General features: G+C 45.4%; 1 protein-coding gene across 6 annotated transcripts in view; it reads left to right on the top strand.

Annotated features, from left to right (window-relative positions):
- vwa8 (von Willebrand factor A domain containing 8) overlaps positions 1–23,048 on the top strand; it is a 191,239-nt gene that overhangs the window by 151,880 nt on the left and 16,311 nt on the right. For 4 of the 6 annotated variants that reach the window (XM_057336970.1, XM_057336969.1, XM_057336971.1 and 1 more), the window contains 2 exons: positions 13,881–14,006; positions 17,122–17,280. In XM_057336970.1, coding sequence (XP_057192953.1) covers positions 13,881–14,006; positions 17,122–17,280 — 285 coding nt within the window. Of the gene's footprint in view, positions 1–13,880; positions 14,007–17,121; positions 17,281–17,666; positions 17,777–23,048 lie in introns of those variants that run through there. The other 2 variants (XM_057336973.1, XR_008963194.1) reach the window with 2 other exon arrangements.

Raw genomic sequence — 23,048 nt, 5'->3', positions numbered from 1 at the left:
CCTGAGTGGGGGGCGCCTGAGCTGGAGGGCGTCGAAGAGGACCAGGGCTGCTGGGAAGCAGACGGTGCACGGGACTCGACGGCCGAGGCGGCCGAGTCGCAGCACGGTAGGACTGCTTCTTTACTGTCGAGAACTGTGGCTCGACAGTATCACCAAGCAGCCCCCCCCTTGCGAGACGGGTGCGTCGAGAAAGCGGACCTTCTCGGCGTTACTCATCTGCGCAAGGTTCGGCCAGAGGAGTTTCTCATGGACCATAAGTGTGGACATCGCCAGACCCAGGGGCCCGCGTGGTCACCTTGGTCTCCCGTAGAGCGAGGTCGGTGGCAGCGCAAAGTTCCTGCTTAAGCGCTGGGTCGGTCTTACCCTCGTGGAGCTCTCTCAACGCCCTGGCCTGGCAGGAGCCATAGCGTGGAGAGAGGAGGCAGCTTGGTCCGCCGCAATGTCAACACCAGAGATGCCGAGACCCCACATGCTTTGGACGGGAGTCTAGGTCAAGCCCCCGCAGGTGGTGCCGCCGCGGTGCACTTGTGCGACGTATCCTCTAGCTGTCTCAACCTCGAGGGAAGAGAGGGTGACCGAACTTTGTTTGACTTGAAAGCCGGAAAGGGGGCATTCCAGGTCTTACTAAGTTCCTCATGATCTTCCGGTAAACACGGCACTGGGGGCGGGCGCCGCTTGGAGCCGCGCTCAAACCCGAGGCACCATGTAGCCAGCCGCGAGTGCTGGGAGAGGCAGTGCGGGCATTGCAACCCAACACTCACGGCGGCCCGGGAAAGCATGGCTGACATTTCAACATCCGCTTTTTCCTGGGCTCGACCCCCTGAGGGAGGAAGCCCGAGGAATCGTCGGAGTCGGATGGCAGTATGTCACCCCCCAATGCTGCAAGAGACATCTCATCATCATGCATCATGTCCGAATATGTGATTGAGGAATAAGACGGTGGGACCGTCTCCTGGGGAACGGTCAGACGAGCGAGACGAGGTGCGAACGGTCCGTGAGCCAGTGGCTGGCGGATTATCGCTCACAGTAATCCTCATATCACCCTCGCTGCTTGCCGAAGCAGACGGCAGGGCCGTAGTCCTGCCGCCACGGAACGGGGAGCAAACGAGGTGGTGGCTGAGTCCCGTGGGAACACAGCCACCCATGACGCAACGTCTGAATCGTCACCGCCCGCAGTGTGGGCAGGACGTATCCACAACGTCTGCCCCAGCGTACTGGAAGCAGGCATCGTGACCGTCCCCCTCCTCGTAGAGAAGCTACGATCGTAGAGAAGCTCATCAGATGCGTAGGCTCTGAAGAACAAAAGGTGAATGAATGAGCATTTGCCAATTTTCATTGGCCTTTTCTAAATACTCAGAAGATGATAGGTTCTCAAGACAAACCCAATCTGTCGGTTCGACACAACGTCGAGAGACCAACAGAAAGGGAATCTCATTTTCACTTATTATACTAACATTATTGTTAGAAATTGCCTCTGCTTACAAAGCAACGGTAAATAGACACTCCGTATTTTTTTATTTCTTACAATAAGTGGTGGGGACATGACCCACACGTCCACCCACAAATTACGCCTATGGAAATATGCGTTATAATTTAAGCATTCAAAATGCCATGTGTTATTCATTGCAAAGTTAGGAAACGCGAATGTAAACTGTATTTGCAGGCGCGTTTCAAATGCATTGATCATAATGCTTGTGTAGACTTCGGTGAAATGCGCTGGTTTCTCTCGGCGTTCTGAGCTGGTTTGTGTGAGTCTCATCGACAAACAACTCAAGCTCTTATCAGCTCCATCCAGCGCATTTACAATAAACGTGATTACTAGTGGATAATTTCACATGCTTCCATGTCCAAGTGTATTCTTCCAAGTGTCTCATAGCAGACCTGTTGTTGTGCAGTTTCTGTTCATGTGTGCAAAGACATTTTAGAAATCTCGACAGGATAATGTTTTACAGATATGTCCCTAATAAAGAGTATGTAGGCTATGTGTGGTAACCCTATCTACATACAGTTAGGGTGATATTGAATGACTAGATTGCCTTCTCTATGCAACTTCGTCAACCTCGTTTCGTTTGGTCACACCACAAGGTGTCCCTGTGGCTTTAAAGCTTCAGCACCGCCGCTCTGAGATCGATTGCTAATGTCTGAGGTGAAACACGCCCCCACTCATTAGCATACAGACAAAGAAATACATAAATAAATAAATGTAGAAATAAATAAATGTAAAAATAAATAAATGTAGGAATAAATACATATATACATGACTAAATGTGGAAATAAATAAAAGTGGAAATAAATAAATGAAAAAATAAATAAACGTGAAAAAATATATAATTACACATAAATAAGGAAATAAAAGTATAAATACTCATTTATTTTTGCTTTTTTACATTTCTTCATGGATTTATTTTTGTATTTGTTTATTTCTTATTAAGTCACGTTTGGAATTCCATAAGCCCGAGGGGCGTAAATAAGTCGGGCCCGGGCTGAAATGCAGGGCTCTTGGCTCATGTGACACCCCTTTTCATCTCTCTCCACTGGCTACCGGTTGAAGTCCGTATCAGATTCAAGTCACTAATGCTTGCCTATAGGACTATCACTGGATCTGCACTGGCATACTTTCACACCCTCCTACACCCAGAGGTGGAAAAAGTAAAACAAATTATACTCAAATACAAGTACTACTACTTTGATGAAATTGTACTTGAGTACAAGTAAAATTACCAGTCAAAAAATCTACTCAAGTAAAAGTAAAAAGTAGCTTGTTTAAAATTTACTCAAAGTAAAAGTTACTTGGTTACTTTTGAAAAGCGGGGGGACCTCTCCTGTTTTGTGCAACACCAACAACAGTCATCATAGTGCCTAATTTTATATATTAAAACGGGTTACAAGTGCACTGCAACAAATAAATAATGTTTGCCTTGTTTTGCAGAAATATCACCTATAGCAGAAATATTAACGAAACAGAGAGACATACAGTATGATGCACATTTAAATGTCATTAAAGCAGAAGTTGTTCAAGTTCCATACACACTGCGTAAATGTGGTGCAGACACATTAGTGAACCGTGTATCTACAAAACGGGATTAAACTTAAAATATAGCATTATGCACCAATGCTGTTTTGACTTTTACTAAACTGTCCAAACATCTTATTAGTTACCAATGCAACAAGGGTACGAGCATTACTTAAACAAATATTATTTATCTTACCTCAACATTCTTGCACATAAAGATTTTTTAAGATGCTAGTTTGCACAGAATCTATAAACCTGTCTTGAAGATGAAATGGTTCCTTAAATATGGCCAGGGGTTTACTTCATAGTCTTCAGCATTTAGAGTTCGATAAGGTTTCACCTTAGGACAGGTGCACTATACCGAAGTCTAACTTCTCCGTCTCCATCGCTCTTCTAATCTGGTATTGGCGCAAACTCAAACTCGCGCCCATCATTCACTGGAGTAATTTCCGGTCCCATTTTTTTCCTTGCAATGTTTTCATTCTTTTTTTTACTCTTTTTCATTCTTTTTTTTACAGACGTGATTTTAAATATAGCGAAGTACAATACATCACACAAATCATACTTAAGTACAAGTAAAATTACAGATTTTAAAAGCTACTTAAAAAAGTACAAGTACACAAAAAACCTACTCAATACAGTAACGCGAGTAAATGTAATTTGTTACTTTCCACCTCTGCCTACACCCCATCAAGAACCCTGCGCTCAGCAAATGAGCCCGTCTTGTATTGCCTTCTCATAAGGGCAGTAAATCGCTTTCCCGCTCATTCTCCTTTACAACTCCTTCCTTGTGGAACATTCTTCCTAACTCGGTCCGGTCAACCACATCTCTCACAACATTCAAAAAACTACTTAAAACCCATCTCTTCTGTGAATACTTGACAGACAAATGAGAAGAAAAAAAACTAACCCTCTCTCTTTCTCTCAATAGGTAGTGGTCTAGCTTTTGTTGAAACTAGTTTTGACTAGTTTATTGCTCCTGTATGACATATCGCTTATTGCTCCTTGAACTCTCTGTAAGTCGCTTTGGATAAAACTAAATGTAAATGTATACACATATCTCATGATCTCATTCATTCAGTAAATCCCTGAGGAGAAATCATACCCTGTGCTATGATTTTCACATCTTGCTGAAGTTTTGCAATAGTGAATGCAGTGCCATTAGTAACTTAATGACAATGGTATATATATGATGTGTATGTTTGTGAATTTATCTATTGTGTATTTGTGTGCTGCCATTTCTCTGTGTTTGTACATGCTTGTACTCATGTGTGTGGATTGATGAGCAATGACGTGTTTGCTCATTGTTCCTCACAGCGATCCGACATATTAACTCATAGCGATCCGACATATTAACTCATAACGAAAGCCACATGTGGAGGTGCATTGCAAGTCTGGCATTGCGAGCTCTGAAAGTGCTTCCTTTCATTGTTCAAATGCTTAAAATCCTTAATTCAGTATCGGCAAAATATATACATGTGAGGGCAATAAGGAAATTAGGTAGTCCCAAACAAAACTCGTCAAGGATTAAGTTGTTATTGAGGGGTGTTTTTAGGCGCAACACAAAACGGTTGCCTGGCAACACCATAAATGCTATTTTTGTCGCAAATTCAACAAATAAGTGGTTTACGCCGCAATAGCTACTGTAAACTGTTTCTGTTAGATAAAATCATTTGTACATTTATAGAGTATACTTATTTTCAGGGACGTGCACAGACATTTTGAGGGGCATGGTCTCAAGTGGAAAAAAACGGCACTTCTCATATTTGTTTTAATTTTTTCCAAACAAAATATTAAATATATTAAAAACAACTTTTTTTAAAATCCCTCACACTCACCCAATTGTTTCATGTTGTTTCATTTTCCAACAATGTCTACAAAATGTGTCAGTTCACATAGAGACCATTGTCTTCCTTAGAATTCACAAATTTTATCACAAGAACAGGCAACAACAAAGGAAACGTCTCGGTTACAGTTGTAACCTCGGTTCCCTGATGGAGGGAACGAGACGTTGTGTCGAACCGACAGATGGGGTCGCTTCCGACTTCTTAGAAAAGGCCAATGAAAATTGGCGAATGAAATTTGCATGCCGGACTCCGCCCCCGGATATCTGGGTATAAAAGGGAGACGGCGTGCCTCATTCATTCACCTTAGTTCTGAGGAGCCTGAGACCTCTCACGACTGCTGCAGTGGACAGCACGTGTTGTGGCAAGGAGGACACAATGTCTCGTTCCCTCCATCAGGGAACCGAGGTTACAACCGTAACCGAGACGTTCCCTTTCTGTCGGTCTCTCAACGTTGTGTCGAACCGACAGATGGGGTTCCAATGGAAAACGCCATAACACTGTGCCCTATCACAATCTCAACGAAGCGACGGTGACTGGCCTGGGCGTGTCAGCCGTGAACGCTACCGCGAAATTGTAACCTACCAGTGGGTAGGTAGGGGGTCCCAGAGCTTTCCTGAAAGATGGGAAGGCCCCTACCTTCGGCCTCACAGGCGGCGGCCTTGTTTCTCTAACAGCAAGAAGCCGCCCGGAACCGTAAGGCCACTGGGTAAGCGCTACTTCCTCAAGCAGGGGATGCGCTACAGAGACCACTTCCTACCGCAGGGAGGAGACTAGTGGAGATACCAACATGGTCTCACCGATGGTGGAGAACTCATGGGATGAAAGTGCGGACTGAAGGAGTTAACCGTGAGGTGGAGGTCCACCTAAGGAGGTCATGGGTTACCAAGGTGGGAACCATCATGAGGATACATCAGACGGAACCGCCCTGCTGGGGGGTTGCAACGTCTGGTAGCACTAGGTCCGGTTAGAGCTATGTTGCGAATAACTCAGGTGATACCCGGCCTAAGGGGCAGGGCTGCTCTGCCCAGCCCTCCCACAGGAGGTGCTTGCTTAGTGATGGATGGAGTGCCTGTTCTTCACCCAGTGGGGGAAGAAGGGAGGCTAGTAGTATGCTGACCCCCTTAGGAGAAAGGGGGGGAAGGTACTGTCATAGGCGTACACCCTACCGGTCGCCGGTCTTGCCTGATGCCCGCAAGACTCAAGCTGACCGGTTTTACGCGAAGGCTGAAGGACCTCGCGAAGGTGATGGGTGTAGCTCAACCCGCAGCTCTGCAGATGTCTGCCAGAGAGGCGCCTCGAGCCAGTGCCCACGAGGAGGCTGTACTCCGTGTGGAGAGAGCTCTCACCCAGTGGGCGTAGGCGATCTTAGTATAGGTACGCCATAGTGACGGCGTCCATGATCCAGTGCGCCAATCTCTGTTTGAGACAGCCCTCCCTGCTGATCTCCAAAACAGACAAAGAGCTGCTCAGAGCTTCTGCGGTTCTGCGTGCGGTCCAAGCATAGGCACAATGCGCGTACTGGACACAACACGGATGGGGTTGGGTCTTCCTCCCCGGTGGGGAGCGCCTGTAAGTTCACCACCTGGTGTCTCGGGGGAGTGGTGGGAACTTTTGGCACGTAGCCGGGCCGGGGTCTCAGGATAGCGTGAGAATAACCGGGCCCGAGTTCTAGGCAATCTGTGGACACGGAGAATGCTTGTACCCTCCGCTGGAGTCCGCTATGTGTCCGCTACCCTCTTGAGCATCCTCCTGAGAGCCGTCTTCATCGTGAAGTGAGATAAAGCGGCATCTCCGAGGGGCTCCAGGACCGCATCAAGGTCGTAAGAGGGTACGGAGCGTGGGTGAGGTGGTAGCCTTCCCGCGCCCCTTAGGAACCAAATGATCAGGTTGTGTTGTCCTAGAGACTACCAGCAATTGGGTCGTGATGAGCGGCAACAGCGGCTACATACACGTTCAGTGTGGAAGGGGAGAGATTATTCTCGAGTCTCTGGGAGGACTGCACCCACTTGATCAAGCAACTCCGCGGGTCTTCTCTTCGAGAAGAGCACCAGGATGAGAAGAGGCACCACTATAGGCGTATAGTCGCCTAGTGGCCAGGGCCCTAGCCTGAGTAGTGGTCTTAACCGCCGCAGGGGTTAGGCCACACAGGATCTCCTCGTTCCGTCCAGGGGCCAGACATGGAGGTTCCAGAGGTCTAGCCCGTGATGCTATAATGTGCCCTTCCCCTGGGAAAGCAGGTCCTTCGTCAGGGGAATCGGCCAGGGGGGAACTGTCGTCAAGAGCATTAGCTCCGAGAACCAAGTCTGGTTGGGCCAGTATGGCGCAACTAGTACACTTGATGCTCCTCTTCCCTGACCTTGCACAGGGTGTGTGCAATGAGGTTCACTGGGGGAAAGACGTACTTCTGCTTGTCCCACGGCCAGCTGTGCGCTAGAGCATCCGTGCCGAGGCAGGGAGTACCTTAGCGGGCAATGGGTGGTGTCCAGGAAGGCGAAGGGGTCTACCTGAGCCCGCCTGGACTGTACCCAATGAGCTGGCTACACGGGGGTGGAGTCGCCACTCTCCGCGAGGCGTCAACTGACGAGAGAGCACATTGGCTGTCTGGTTCAGGTCACCTGGGATATGTGTGGCTTGCAGGGATCTGCTCACCTGCGGACTCCACAGGAGGAGGCGTCGGGCGAGTCGTGTTAGCTGCCATAAGCGAACGCCAATCTGGCGGTTAAATACGCTACGGCAGTTGTGCTGTCCGACTGGACCAGCACGTGCTTGTTCTGCACGAGAGGTTGTAACCCCTTCAGTGCGGGTAGCACATCCAACAACTCTAGGCAATTTGATATGCCTGCGCAGGCGGGGGCCTGTCCATCGCCCCGACACTGCGTGCCCGTTGCACACGGCACCCCAACCCTGCAGGGAGGCGTCTGTCGACCCTGACGCGTCTCACCTGCCCGAGAGGGACCCCCGTCCGTAGAAAGGTCATTGAAGACCAAGGGGTTAGGGTGCGTCGGCAGAAAAGCGTAATCACCATCCGCCTGCTGCCAGTGTGCCACGCTCTCCAGGGAACTTGACTCTGTAGCCAGTGTTGGAGCGGTCTCATGTGCATCAACCTGAGGAGTATCACCACCGTCGAGGATGCCATGAGCAGCCTCCTCCTGCTGACTGCTCGAAATATTCCAGGCAGTTCAACACTGACTGAGCGCAGTCGCGCTGTAATGGAGACAGAGTTGAGTTCCATACCAAAAAAGAGGATGCTCTGCACAGAGGAGAACTTGTTCTTTTTCGTTTGACCTGTGGTCCCAATCGATCTAGGTGCCGAAGCACTAGGTCCCTGTGTGTACATGACAGATCTCAGGAGTGTGTCAAATGAGCCAGTCGTCGAGATAGTTTAGTACCCGCACACCTCTCTCCCTGAGGGGAGTGAGGGCGGCTTCCACGATCTTCTTGAAGACTCGTGGGGACAGGGACAGACCGAAGGGGAGGACTCTGTACTAATATGCCTGACCCTCGAAAGCGAACCGTAGGAACGGGCGATGACGAGGGAGAATGAGACATGAGAGTAAGCGTCCTACAGGTCGATTGCCATGAATCCATCTTGACATCTGATAGATGCCAGGATGCGCTTCTGCGTGAGCATCCTGAACGGCAGCTTGAGTAGGTGCTTGTTCAGGGTACGCAGATCTAGCGACCCCCGCTCTTTTGGGGACGATGAAGTACGGGCTGTAAAACCCGTTGAACATCTCGGCTAGAGGGACGAGCACGACCGCTTCCTCACCAGAGGGGTGGCGACCTCGGCCCGAAGCACGGGGCATCCCTGCCTCTGCTGAGGTTAAGAGGATGCCCCGAAACTTGGGCGGGCGTCCGGGGAGTTGGATCGCGTAGCCGAGACGGACCGTATCCCGTAGTCACCGTGACGGTTTGGGAAGCTCTTGTCAGGCTCCCAGGGACCGACAGGGAGGCTAGGGGTACGTTCTGCTTCATCGACCTCCCGGGGGTGGTTCGATGGCTGGCAGTGCGGATCCCTCGCCGTGGGGGGGACCCCCGGAGAGGAGATCGGCTCTGCAGTTTTACCTGCCTGGCGATGATGTAGCACAACGCACCATCGAATGAGAGTGCTTAGGCTGATGATTATCCTCGACATTGGGTCTTGCCGCAACGTCGAGTTGCCGAACACCGTCGTGTAGAGGGTGAGAGCGGCTGTGATAATACCCAGACGATATGTGGCACAAAGCACCGTCGATTGAGAGTGCTTAGGCTGCTGATTATCCTCGACATTGGGTCTCGCCGTGACGCAACGTCGAGTTGCCGAACACCGTCGTGTAGAGGGTGAGAGCGGCTGTGATAAACGCCCAGAGAGGGAGAAAACTTTTAGAAAGGTATTCTCGAACTCCCTGGGGTCTTCCCATGAGGGCCGCATTGGCTTTCGCCGCGGCTGCTGATGGGGTGGTGGTCTCCTCTTCGATGTCTCGAAGAGGACCAGGGCTGCTGGGAAGCAGACGGTGCACGGGATCTCGGCGGCCAGAGGGCGGTCGAGTCGCGGCTGGGGAGGACATACTTGATATCCTCTGTCTGCTCCCTAACTGTCGAACTCGACAGTATCACCAAACAGCCCCCCCTTGCGAGATGGGTGCATCGAGAAAGCGGACTTTCTCAGAATTACTCACCTGTGCAAGGTTCAGCCAGAGGTGTCTCTCCTGGACCACAAGTGTGGACATCGCCCGACCCAGGGCCCGCGCGATCACCTTGTTCGCCCGAGAGCGAGGTCGGTGAAGGCGCGGAGTTCCTGCATAAGCGCTGGGTCGGTCTTACCCTCGTGGAGCTCTCTCCGCGCATTGGCCTGCAGGAAGGCCATAGCGTGGAGAGAGGGGACAGCTTGGCCCGCAGCAGAGTAAGCTCTCGACACCTCAGATGCCGAAAAGCCTACGTGCTTTGGACGGGAGTTTAGGTCGAGCCCCGGGGGACATCGACGTATCCTCTAGCTGCCCCACCATCGAGGGAAGAAAGGGTGATGGAACTAGTTGACGTGTACGCGCCGAAGGGGGCGTTCCAGGTCGTACTAGGTTCCTCATGCACTTCCGGGGGAACACGGCACTGAGGGCGAGTGCGGCTTGGAGCCGCTCTCAAGCCCGATGTACCGTGTATCCAGCCGCGAGCGTTGGGAGAGGCAGTGCGGTGCACCGCAACCCAATGCCGGCGGCCCGGGAAAGCATGGCTGACATTTCGACATCCGCTTCTTCCTGATCTCGACCCCCCGAGGGAGGGAGCTTCAAGGAATCGTCGGAGTCTGATGCCAGTAAGTCACCCTCCGATGCTGCAACAGACATCTCATCATCACGTACCGTGTCCGATACGTGATTGAGGAATAAGACGGCGGACCGTCTCATGGGGAACGGTCAGACGAGCAAGACGAGGTGCGAACGGTCCGCGAGCCAGTGGCTGACGGATTAGCGCTCACAGTAATCCTCATATCACCCTCGCTGCTCGCCGTAGCGGGCGGCAGGGCCGTAGTCCTGCCGTCACGGAACGGGAAGCAGACAAGGTGGTGGCTGAGTCCCGTGGGAACACAGCCACCCGTGACGCAACGTCTGAATCGTCAACCGCCCGCAGTGCGGGCAGGACGTATCCACAACATCTGCCCCAGCGTACTGGAAGCAGACATCGTGTCCGTCCCCCTCCTCGATGAGTGTGTTGCACCCAAGAGAACAGCGGGACATGCCACGCTGGAGAAATTTGCTCTTTTAGAGAAAAAACTCGAACACTTCTGGAACCGCCGAGACGCCCAGGGGAAGTCGCTGCAGGAAGGGACAGTCCGCTGCACCACGTCGTAGAGCCGGCAGTCTTGTAGCGAAGTCTGTTGATCATGAGCGAAGGCTCCGAAGAACAAAAGGTGAATGAATGAGGCACGCCGTCTCCCTTTTATACCCGGATATCCGGGGGCGGAGTCCGGCATGCAAATTTCATTCGCCAATTTTCATTGGCCTTTTCTAAGAAGTCGGAAGCGATTGGTTCTCAGGGACGAACCCCATCTGTCGGTTCGACACAACGTCGAGAGACCGACAGAAAGGGAACTAAGCCACAATGTGTATGATTTCTATGCTAAAGTTTTAAGTATATACATAGACTAAATGATTGCACAAAGGAAAAGGACATATTTTCACTAATAATTTGTTTATTTTGCACAAGCCAATAAACTGTTTTAATTATTTTGGTGTTATTGGGACACCAACAATGACCTTCACTATGGAATTCCAAACGTGACTTATTAATAAATAAATAAATACAAAAATAAATCCATGAAGAAATGTAAAAAAGCAAAAATAAATGAGTATTTATACTTTTATTTCCTTATTTATGTGTAATTATATATTTTTTCACATTTATTTATTTTTTCATTTATTTATTTATACATTTATTTATTTCCACTTTTATTTATTTCCACATTTATTCATGTATATATGTATTTATTCCTGCATTTATTTATGTACTTACTTGGAAGAATACACTTGGACATGGAAGCGCGTGAAATTATCCACTAGTGATCACATTTATTGTAAATGCGCTGGATGGAGCTGATAAGAGCTTGAGTTGTTTGTCAATGAGACTCGCACAAACCAGCTCAGAACGCCAAGAGATACCAGCGCATTTCACTGAAGTCTACGCAAGCATTATGATCAATGCGTTTGAAACGCGTCTGGAAATACAGTTTACATTCGCGTTTCCTAACTTTGCAATGCATAACACGTGGCATTTCGAATGCTTAAATTATAACGCGTATTTCCATAGGCGTAATTTGCGGGTGGACGGGTGGGTCATGTCCCCACCACTTTTTGCCAAAGTCAATTTTGTCCCCACCACTGTGTCAAAGATGTGTAGCATTGCTGTAATTACTACTACAGCACAACATCTTTGTGGCTTCAGTGAAATGCACTGGTTTCTCTCAGCGTTCTGATCTGGTTTGTGCGAGTCTCATCGACAAACAACTCAAGCTCTTATCAGCTCCATCCAGCTCATTTACAATAAATGTGATTACTAGTGGATAATTTCACATGCTTCCATGTCTATTCTTCAAAGTGTCTCATAGCAGACCTGTTTTTGTGCAGTTTCTGTTCATGTGTGCAAAGACATTTTAGAAATCTCGACCGGATAATGTTTTACAGCAATGTCCCTAATAAAGAGTATGTAGGCACTGTGTGGTAACCCTATCTACATACAGTTAGGGTGATATTAAATGACCAGATTGCCTTCTCTATGCAACTTCGTCAACCTCGTTTCGTTTGGTCACACCACAAGGTGTCCCTGTGGCTTTAAAGCTTCAGCACCGCCGCTCTGAGATCGATTGCTAATGTCTGAGGTGAAACACGCCCCCACTCATTAGCATACAGACAAAGAAATACATAAATAAATAAATAAATGTAGAAATAAATAAATGTAAAAATAAATAAATGTAGGAATAAATACATATATACATGAATAAATGTGGAAATAAATAAAAGTGGAAATAAATAAATGTATAAATAAATAAATGAAAAAATAAATAAATGTGAAAAAATATATAATTACACATAAATAAGGAAATAAAAGTATAAATACTCATTTATTTTTGCTTTTTTACATTTCTTCATGGATTTATTTATGTTTTTATTAAGTCATGTTTGGAATTCCATACTTCACACTAAACTGAAAAAGGCAGTTTGTGCTAATTTGTTATTTTTCATGACAAAAACCTGCAAAATTAATTAAAACACACTGCAAAAAATGATTGACAAAATACACAAATACAGCAGCTTAACTAATTATTATTATTAATAAAATTATTGTTGTTGTTATAATTAACACTTACTGTACCACGCACACACACACTGATGGTAACAAGAACTTTGTTTCACATTTGAGGGAGGGCTGCTTAGATCTATCAGCATACACAACATATAAAATGGATAGTTATTAGACGAGGAGTCGGACATCAAACTTATCAAGTTATTGTGTAAGGCAGGACACTTAATGTACTGTTCAATTTTGAGATGTTGGTCTATTTTGCTTTCATGTCTTCTTTTGCTCTAATGGAAAGGAAATATCCAAAATACACATTAAGGTGTTTGTTTTAAGACTTCTATACCCTCGTCTGTTTGCTTCTGTAGATTTCTTCTAAATTAACCCAAAACAAGCTGCATATGTATCTGAATATTTAAACATAACATTTCAAGGGAAAATACTCTTGATGTAAGTCATATTAACTAATAACTGGTAATATGCTTTAGTTTTTATCCTATTCATCTGCATTGCCTGCAAGTTAGCACATTTTAATTCCTTAATGCCTACATATCAATGAGGCGATTCTGATTATGTTATTAATTATACTGTATTCAGCTGTCGTTACTTCATTTAGTTAGCATGTGAGTTAATAATATACCGTCTTAGCGAAACTTCAGCTAACTCAGCTCATAAGTGATGGATGTTAGCAAAACAATATTTGCAGTTTGTCTTTTGGATAATTAGCTGTGAATTCGAGGCACATGTAGCTAGTCTGTTCATCACCACTCACCTCCACGCCAAGACAAACGCTACTGGAAAGGAGGGAGGGCTTCACTTCTGCGGCTCTCTGCCTGATGTGCCAAACGTGCTGCACACAGCTGTGCTCAGTGTGCTGCGCGTCCACTATGCGCTGCTGCGCGCCTGCGTGGAGACGCGGATGGAAGAACTCAACATTTCCCGACCTGACCTGAGATGTTCAATTTGTTTGACAGGGAAAGCTGTGCGCGAACAGAAACACATACGCGCACACACACGCACGCACGCACGCACGCACGCACACACACATACAGTATAGTCATTTATTTAAAAAAATCCCAGAAAAAAGGGCACTTTCTCTCGAGGAAGAAAAAGGGCCTGGCTCAAGCCCCCAAAGCAACCCCCCCCACGTGCCTGCTTATTTTGGTCATACAATCTACCTCTATGTGGAACTCTATGTTGTGAATGTTATGCCAGGGATTTTTATTAGTAAATGATCTAAATTTCCTCTGTTTCAGGCTAAAGGAAAGGAGAGGCAATGGCTGAGGAATCAGGCTCTTGGTGAGCTGGATGATGCAAAGATCATTGACGGCCTGACAGGAGAGAAGGCAATTTATAAACGCAGAGGAGAGCAGGAACCCGAGGTGAGAGCAACTATTACACTCAAGCAAACACATTTAAAAACACATTTCTACCTTCTCATGCATACTGCTTTGTCTAATGTTGCTATAGACCACTTTGCAACACATAAACAGTGGTCCAGCAGCACTTCCAGTTTCATTGTTTTAATTCTTACATATAATTGTTTAACATTTTAATTTGATTATAAATGTTCTGTTGGTTATATTCCGTTCAAACAGTCTGTTGTGGATTGTTACAATTTTTAAAACAGATTTCACAGAAAATATTAATATTGGTGCAGACTGTGTGTGTGCGTGTGTGTGTGTGTGTGTGTGTGTGTGTGTGTGTGTGTGTGTGTGTGTGTGTGTGTGTGTGTGTGTGTGTGTGTGGACTTGGTTTTTATATGTTAGTGGGGACCTAAACCTGAATGCACACCAACTCATGGGGACCCGTATCACTGTGGGGACCAAAGTTGAGGTCCCCACGGGCACAAAAGCTTATAAATTGTACAGAATAAATTGTGTCTGTGTGAGTGCATACTTGTCTGTGCACGTGTGCGTGCGCGTCTGCGTGTCCGTGTGTGTGTGTCTATGTGTGTTAGTACGTGTGCATATTGTGTGTCAGAATCAGAATCAGAATCAGAAAGAGCTTTATTGCCAAGTATGTTTGCACATACAAGGAATTTGTTTTGGTGACAGGAGCATCCAGAACACAGAAACAGCAACAACAGTACACAGAGACCATAACACAATAACAGTGTGTGGAGTGTTTTGTATGTGGGTATGTCTGTCTTCTGTGTTTTCACCTTTTTCTTGTATTTACAGGTACAACTTTAATTGTTTTGTTTATAGTCAATATGTCTCATGTACAGCTGCTTTGTAACAATGAAAATTCGTAAAAAGCGCTATATAAATAAAGTTGAGTTGAGTTGAGTTGAGTTCAGAGTTATTTTGACCTGTTTCTCCAGTTTTCATTTTCTGCAAAAACATGCAAAAAGAAAAAATATTTATTTGGAATTTGGGAGAAATATTGCTAGTAGTTCACAGAACGAAACTAAAGTAATAATTTTACCTAAACACATACAGTGGCTTGCAAAAGTATTCATCCCCCTTCATTTTATTCACATTTTGTTATGCTGCTTCCTTATCTTAAACTACTTTAAATGATTGTTTTTTTTACATTAATCTACACTCCATGCACAATAATGACAAAACAAAAAACTGATTTTTGACAGCTTTGCAAATTTATTAAAAATAAAAAACAAAAATAAGTACATTGCATACCTTTTCTGGGACACTTGAAATTTAGCTCACAAGCATTAGTTTTGCTTGTTGATGTTTATACACTTCGAGTGGAGTTAACCTGTGCCAAATTCAATTGAATAAGTATGATTTGGAGAGGCACATACCTCTCTATAAAGGGTGCAACAGCTGAAAATGCATATCAAAGTAAAAACCAAGACATGAAGTCAAAAGAACTGCCAGTAGAGCTTTGAGACAGGATTGTATCAAGGCACAGATCTGGGGAAGACTTCTGAAAAAAATCTGCTGTATTGAAGGTTCACAGAAGCATGTAGCTGTCATGACTCTGCTTCTTCATGTCATGTTTATTCTTGGTCTTGTAGCAGAGCCATGACAAAGCCTTAGGTTTTATGTGGAGAGAGAGATTATTGTCCTTTCGGCCTTCCATACTCTTTCTCTCCGGTCCGCGTCTTTGTTCCCGCCATCTCGTTTCCTTGTTATCTTTCCCTGAGTGTTTATTACCCACACCTGCCCTGTGTTAATTATCCCTCGTTTGTATTCCCTATATAATACCCTCATGTTTCATTGTCCTGTGTCGGTCATTGTATGTGCGTGGTGTCCTTGCGTGTACTATGTATCGTGTACTGTGTACGTCGTGCTTACCTGTGTTGGATGTTACCTTTCGGTCTCGTGTTCTCCCAGTTTGCTGTGCTCCTGTTTCACCTGTCTTAGTAAGTGTTTAGTTTAGTTTCTGTCAAAGTATTGTCTAGTTTATTGTTTAGTTAGTCTTGGTCCTGTTGTTCATTGTATTATTTCGTTACCTTTTTGTTTACCCCCTCGTGGGTGTTTAGTTTCTGTTTTTATTATAAATAAAGTCTTGTTTGTTAACCTCCGTCATTGCCTGCCTGCAATTGGGTTCTTCCACCTCGTATCCTTACAGTAGCCTCCATTTATCCTCAATGAAAGAGGTTTGGAACCACCAGATCTCTTACTTGGCTGACCTCCTGTCCAAACTAGCCATCGATGGAGAAGGGTCTTGGTTAGAGCGGTGACCAAGAAGCTGATGATTACTCTGGTTGAGCTCCATGATCATATATGGAGATGGGAGAAACTTACAGAAGGACAAACATCACTGCAACACTCCACCAATCTGGGCTTTATGGCTTAGTGGCCAGACTCAAGCTTTGCTCAGTGAAGACACATGGAAACTTGAAATATGCAAAAACTACTTCAACGAAACTTTCGAAATGTCAGAAACAAGATATTCTGGTCTGATGAATCTCAGATTCTGCATCTGTCTGGAGAAAAACAAGCACTGCTCAAAACCTGTACAATACGTCTTAACAGTAAAGTGTAGTGGAAACAGCATCATGATGTGGGGGTGTTTTTCAGCTTCAGGGACTGTACACAAAATACGGAGATAATGATCATGAAAACCTAGCCCAGAACATTCAGAACCTCGGACAGGGCAGAAGGTTCATTTTCCAACATGACAATGATCTTAAGCACACAACTAAAACAATGCAAGAGTGGCTTATAGACAACTCTGTCTATGTCCTTGAGTGGCCCGGCTAGTGCTTGAACCCAACTGAACATCTCTGTAGAAACCTGAAAATGTCTGTCTACTGATGATCACCATCCAACCTGACAGAGTTTGAAAGGATCTGAGGAGAAGAATGACAGAAAATTGCCAAATGCAGATGCGTAAAGCTTTTCACATCATACCCAAAAAGATTTGAGTCTGTAAAGGCGCTATAACCATTTTCTGAGTTGAGGGTATGAATACTTATGCAATGTAATACAAAAATTTAAAAAATGTAAAAAAAAAATGTAAAAAATTTTTTTTTAATCTGATGTGTTGATGACTTACATATTTTTCTTTTGGTTTTGGCTGCAGTTAGGATCCCCTCAGCAGAAGCCAAAGCGTTTACGTTTGCTAGTGGATGTTTCTGGCAGCATGTATCGTTTTAATGGTGTGGATGGGCGTCTGGAGCGATCTATGGAGGCAGTGTGTATGGTGATGGAGGCTTTGGAGAGCTATGAACACAAATTTAAGGTGAGATGTTGACAATCAGTCACTTGACGTGTTCCAAAAATGCATGCAGAATTTAAGGCATCATAGACACGAAGGCTGCTCTCAAAGGAAAGAAACATGTTTATGCTGTCTTCTAAAATACCTGGTCAAAGTTCTAAATTAGCACTGCATGTATCTATGTTGAAATCAATCGTATAATTGCATTGCAACAAGGCAGGTGGTAATTCATTCAAGATGCCAGGCAATGTACAAGAAATTCCGATTATGAATATAATTTATTCAATATCGAAAAGTATAAAGTGGGTCACTATATTTAGAAAATTGAATATTTTAATTATATATTTGTGTCCTTTTTATTTTGTGTTTACTGAAATCTGTTACTGTCTCGTTTTTCTCCTACTCTCAAGTTCACTGTCCTAGTGTGCACTTTTGTCTAAGGAGTGTTGCAAATCTGTCAGGAGGTTTTATTTAAGTTAGAAGTTATCTGCAGAGCATTCTGTTGTGTATTAACAAGAAAAGACCACACCAAGTAGCGAACACGTTTCTTTACTTTTTACATTCTTAGCCACCACAGCACACACTCCTTCTCCTCCCGTCTCTCCCCAAGTCCTTTTCCCTAGCTCCCCCTAGAGGCATTTTCCATAACAACTACTGAGAGGACACAACATCTCCCCCAGACTTAATTAACGACATTCTTCTTGAGTTTCTGTGAACATTACTAAACAGTACATTTAGCTAGTTAAAAGGCTACTTTAAATGAGTACCTTCCTTAGGTTTTCAAAATACAGAACAATGTCTTATTAACAAAGCAAGTAACATAAGTAGTTTCACAAACATCCATGCAGATCAAAACAACAGACTTCAACCAGCAGAACTCGGTTTACTCATAAACAAAACTGTGTTTTCTTGTCTACTGTGATCATTTAGGTCACATAGTCTTTCCACCACACGGGTTGCTTTCTACAACGTCGCTCCTCTGCTGGAATGTTAACTCCTAGCAGTGAATCAGCAGTAGACGCTTCAGAGTGTTCCGGAGCCTGAGTGATCCCTGAGTGCAGTGGAGCCAGATGAGACACATCCCAAGTTCGTCCATCGCTCAGCTCGAAACTAGATGTTCCTTTTCTTCTGACAATCTGCATAGGATTGCTGAATTTGGATTTTCCTTTTCTGACATGCACAGGTTTTCTCACCCGTACAAAGTCACCTGCCTTGAGGCACGGAATCTTTGCTTTGCGCTTTTTATCCAGGTATGTTTTCATTTGTTTCTGTTTTTTTCTTACTTTTTGTCTCACTTTCTCCATTTCCGGGGTCACATCATACTTTGGAAGAATTGTCAACTTTGTTCTCATTTTCCTTCCAACCAAAAGCTCGAAAGGAGACAGTCCTGTAGTAGCATGAGGTGTGGCTCTATATGTTTGTAGGAAATCTGCTATGAATAATGTCCACGGAGCCCCCTCTCTCTCTGCGGTCAGAATAGCCTCCTTCAGCACTTTATTCCAACGTTCCACCGCTCCATTTCCCTCTGGATGATAAATGGAGGTACGGACGTGCTTTACGTCTCTCTCTCGCAAGAACTGCCTAAACTCAGACGACAAGAACTGAGGGCCGTTGTCCGTAACGACCTCCTCCGGATTCCCTTTTTGGCTGAACACAGACCTCAGAAAGCAAGTAATGGTAGACGCAGTGACATGAGGTGCAAAAGCAACCTCTGGCCATTTTGTGTAATAGTCAATCAATGTGATGGCATATCTACAACCGGCATGACCTATGTCGAAAGGACCCACCACATCCATGCCCAGTTTTTGCCATGGACCTGCTGGATACTGAACTGGGGTAAGCGGTGCATGTGTGGTTCTCGCTGTTTTATCATTGAGTTGGCAGGTGATGCAGGTGGCAACTGTGGACTGTACCTGCAAATCCATCTTAGGCCACCAATATAACTCCCTGAGTCGTTGTTTTGTTCTCACAATGCCTTGATGGCCGTCGTGTGCCAGAGTGACCAAACGGGAACGTAAGCTAAGTGGCACAAGCAATCTGTGCGGGCCTCTGAGGACATATGAGTCATGGATAGAGAGTTCGTCCCGTATCGGAAAGTACGGAATCATGTCAGGCGGCAAGGTTTTTTGTGTGGCAGGCCATTCATGCTCCACATATTGACGAAGTTTGATGAGTTCAGGACATGAGGAACTTTCTGCAGCAAATTCACCCAACGGAACAGCTGACAGGAGTGTAGTGATGGCAGCAACAGTTTCTGGTGCGGAATCGAAGTCAGCCTCCAGTTCGTGCGGCAATGGCAGACGTGACAGACAATCGGCTACCTGGTTGTCAGCTCCACGCTTGTATTCCATGGTATAGTTGAAGCAGAGCAGTCTTGCCGACCATCGAGCGACTCTTAGTCCAGCTCTTCCCATACCCTTAGTAGTCAACAGGGTAGTTAAAGCCTGGTGGTCTGATCTCAGTTTGAACTGTATGCCCCATAGGTACGTTCTCCAGCGCTTGGTAGCCCAGACACAAGCGAGAGCTTCTTTTTCAACGACTGAATATTTCCTTTCTGCAGGAGTCAAGGTCCTGGAAGCAAAAGCCACAGTTCTCTCTGAGTCATCTGGATGAAGCTGAGTCAAAATTCCCCCTATGCCATAGTCTGGGGAATCCGTCGTCACAATTGTGGGCAAAGCAGGATCAAATAAAACCAATGCAGGGCTCTCTGCAATCAATTCTTTTACTTTCTGAAAGCTTTTGTGTGCTTCGTTATTCCATGTGAAAGTTGAATTACCTTTCAGGACAGCTCTCATCGGCTCAACAACTTCTGCATGATTTGGAATGAATTTAGCATACCAGACAGTGAGACCTAGAAAGGATCGTAGTGTGGATATGTCCGAAGGAGCTGGAGCATGCCGTATTGCTTCCACGTGGCTGTGGTCTGGCATCAATCCCTCTTTGGAAATAGTATGTCCCAGAAATGTGAGTTTCTCCTGGTGAAATGTACACTTCTCGTCATTCAGACGCAAACCTGCTTCTTGCAGTTTGTGCAGCACTGTTTGGAGGTAAGCATCATGGCTGGCTACTGAATCGCCAAACACAATTATGTCATCCAGATAACACTGGGCACCTGAAACACCGTGAAGGATAGTAGACATTAGTTGTTGAAATGCTGCAGGAGCTGAGGCTAATCCATAGCAAACTCTCTTGAATCGAAACAAACCGTCATGTGTTATGAAAGCAGTAAGGTCCCTACTGTCCTCATGCAGCGGCACCTGGTGGTAAGCATTTGCAAGATCAATTGTAGAAAACTTCACAGCCCCTCTCAACTGTGAAAACAGTTCTTCAATGTGTGGAATGGGGTGGCTATCCACAACGATTGCTTTGTTGGGTTCCCTCAGGTCCACACACAGTCTGATATCTCCAGATTTCTTCTGAGTAACTACGATGGGTGACACCCACGACGAAGCATCAACTCTTTCGATAATATCCGGAGCTAGCAGGTGGTTCAACTCTGCAGACACAGCGTCCTGTACAGAAAAAGGTAGTCTGCGCAGCTTCTGTTGCACATGAGTGACATGTTCATGCAATTTCACTTTATGTACAAAGTTCTTTGCGCAACCAAAGCTCGGCCTAGCAGGATGAGACACTTGTTGCACTGGCTGTTTTGAGGTGAGGACCTTGTTTCCTTGTATATGCAGGTTTACGGCACATATTAAGTCCATACCCATGAGCAGGTTTCCACTTTTCACAATGTAGAAGGTGGCAGGTACTGACTGTTCTCCATGGTGAGCAGATGTCTTAATACATCCCAGGACAGGAAGGTCATCTTTTGAATAGGTGACAAGACGCACATCTGACTGTTCCAAAGGCAATTCAGAGAAGTATTGTTTATATATCCACTCTGGCAGTAGAGATACAGAGGATCCAGTATCCACAATTAATTCTTGCATTGTAGTACCTGAAAATGTGTCCATTTCAACATTGCACAGAATTTTGTTTGCAGCAGCAGAAGTGTTAGACATGTACAAAATCGTCAATTCAGGGACTTCAATTTCTCTGATATTCTGTTTCCGTGCAGAGCGACACACTTTTGCAAAATGTCCTATTTTGTCGCATGATTTACAGATCTTGTTTAGAGCTGGGCACTGCTTGGAATTCGCCAAATGATTGTTGGAATCACAACGGTACCATCTGCGTTCAGAACGTACATTAGTTTTACTCTGCAATTTTTCTTGTGTGCTTCTACGCGCGGTCGTGTCTTTTTTCTTTACGTGCAGCCGTCGAACTGGTAAGTCGGCCGGTTTTGCAAATTCACTCGCATTAACCATGGCATTTTCTACTTGCACTGCAACTTGTATTGCTCTGTCTAGCGTTAAGTCCGCTTCCAGCAGTAAACGTTCCCGAATTCGACTGCTGTACACTTTCTCAACAACCTGATCTCGTAGCATTTCATCTTCTTTGTCACCGAACATGCATAATGACATCATATCGTGAAGAGCGGCTACATATTGAAGGATATTTTCATCATGCCTTTGTTCCCTCTGACGAAATTTATGTCGTTCAGCAATGACATTAACTTTTGGTACAAAGTGCGCCTGGAGAGCTGTAAGACCAGATGTATAAGTCGTACCGGTATTAGGGAGAGTGTAGAAAATTCTCTGAGCTTCCGTCCCCAGGCAGTGAAGCAATGTAGCACGCTTACAGGTATCAGGCCAGTCATCTCCCTCTGCATGGATTGCCAAAAGGTAATTCTCAAACATTCGTGTCCATATCCCGAACGGAACTGCAGGCTCCCCAGGACAATGTAAGTATGTAGGAGGAAGATGAACTGCCATCCTCGTCGCCAATTTGTTGTGTATTAACAAGAAAAGACCACACCAAGTAGCGAACACGTTTCTTTACTTTTTACATTCTTAGCCACCACAGCACACACTCCTTCTCCTCCCGTCTCTCCCCAAGTCCTTTTCCCTAGCTCCCCTTAGAGGCATTTTCCATAACAACTACTGAGAGGACACAATACATTCCTTTGATCCTTCTTTCATGGAAAATTCATGTATCCACTCTGTAAATACAATTCTGATGACCACATTTTTGCACAAATAGAAAACGGAATTCAAACCTATAATAATCTGTTTACAATAAACCATCTCCAAGGTAACACACTATGAAAACCACCCTTGCATTTACTTCCTCAAAGGGTAAAAACCTTTAGCTTTCAATACTGTATGATGAGCAAAGAGATATCCCCATGACACGTGCTGACACATTGTTATGGAGGTTGCCATGGAAATTGTGACGATGAGTGTGATGCAAAGCAGTTATTATAGGGATGGTCGTGCTGTTTTAGGTTGATCAGTGGTTAGCAGCTCTCTCTCTTTTTCTCACTATCTGTCTTTCTCTTATTCTTTCCAACTCTGTCTGTTACTTCAAGTTTCACTTTTTCCTTTCTCATTTGTTCTTGCTTCCCCACTCGGCTGAGCTGCTGGCAGATGCTGTGGACACAGTGAATCACAGCCCTTGTTGGAGCTGCTTGCCGATTTGTAGCACCCCCACAAAAGATCTGTTATCTCCATCCCTGAGAATCTGGGGGAGGAAAACAGCAGAAGATATGCAGCAGCCAGTGTCAATGGCTGACATTGTTTGACTCTGTTTAATGTGCTATTAAAGTGTGTAACACTTAAAATGTGTGGGGTCACATTTGAAGCTAGGTGATATATTGAATAGTTATACAACATGTAAGATCTGGTGTACATGCGATTGGAAAGGCAGCTTTCTGAGAGTGTAGATATACTGTATTTAATAATAGC

The sequence above is a fragment of the Triplophysa rosa genome, linkage group LG6 (assembly GCF_024868665.1).
Source record: "Triplophysa rosa linkage group LG6, Trosa_1v2, whole genome shotgun sequence".
Lineage (NCBI taxonomy): Eukaryota > Metazoa > Chordata > Actinopteri > Cypriniformes > Nemacheilidae > Triplophysa > Triplophysa rosa.
Note: the sequence above shows the minus strand (reverse complement) of the source record. Positions and strands in the feature narration are given on the sequence as shown.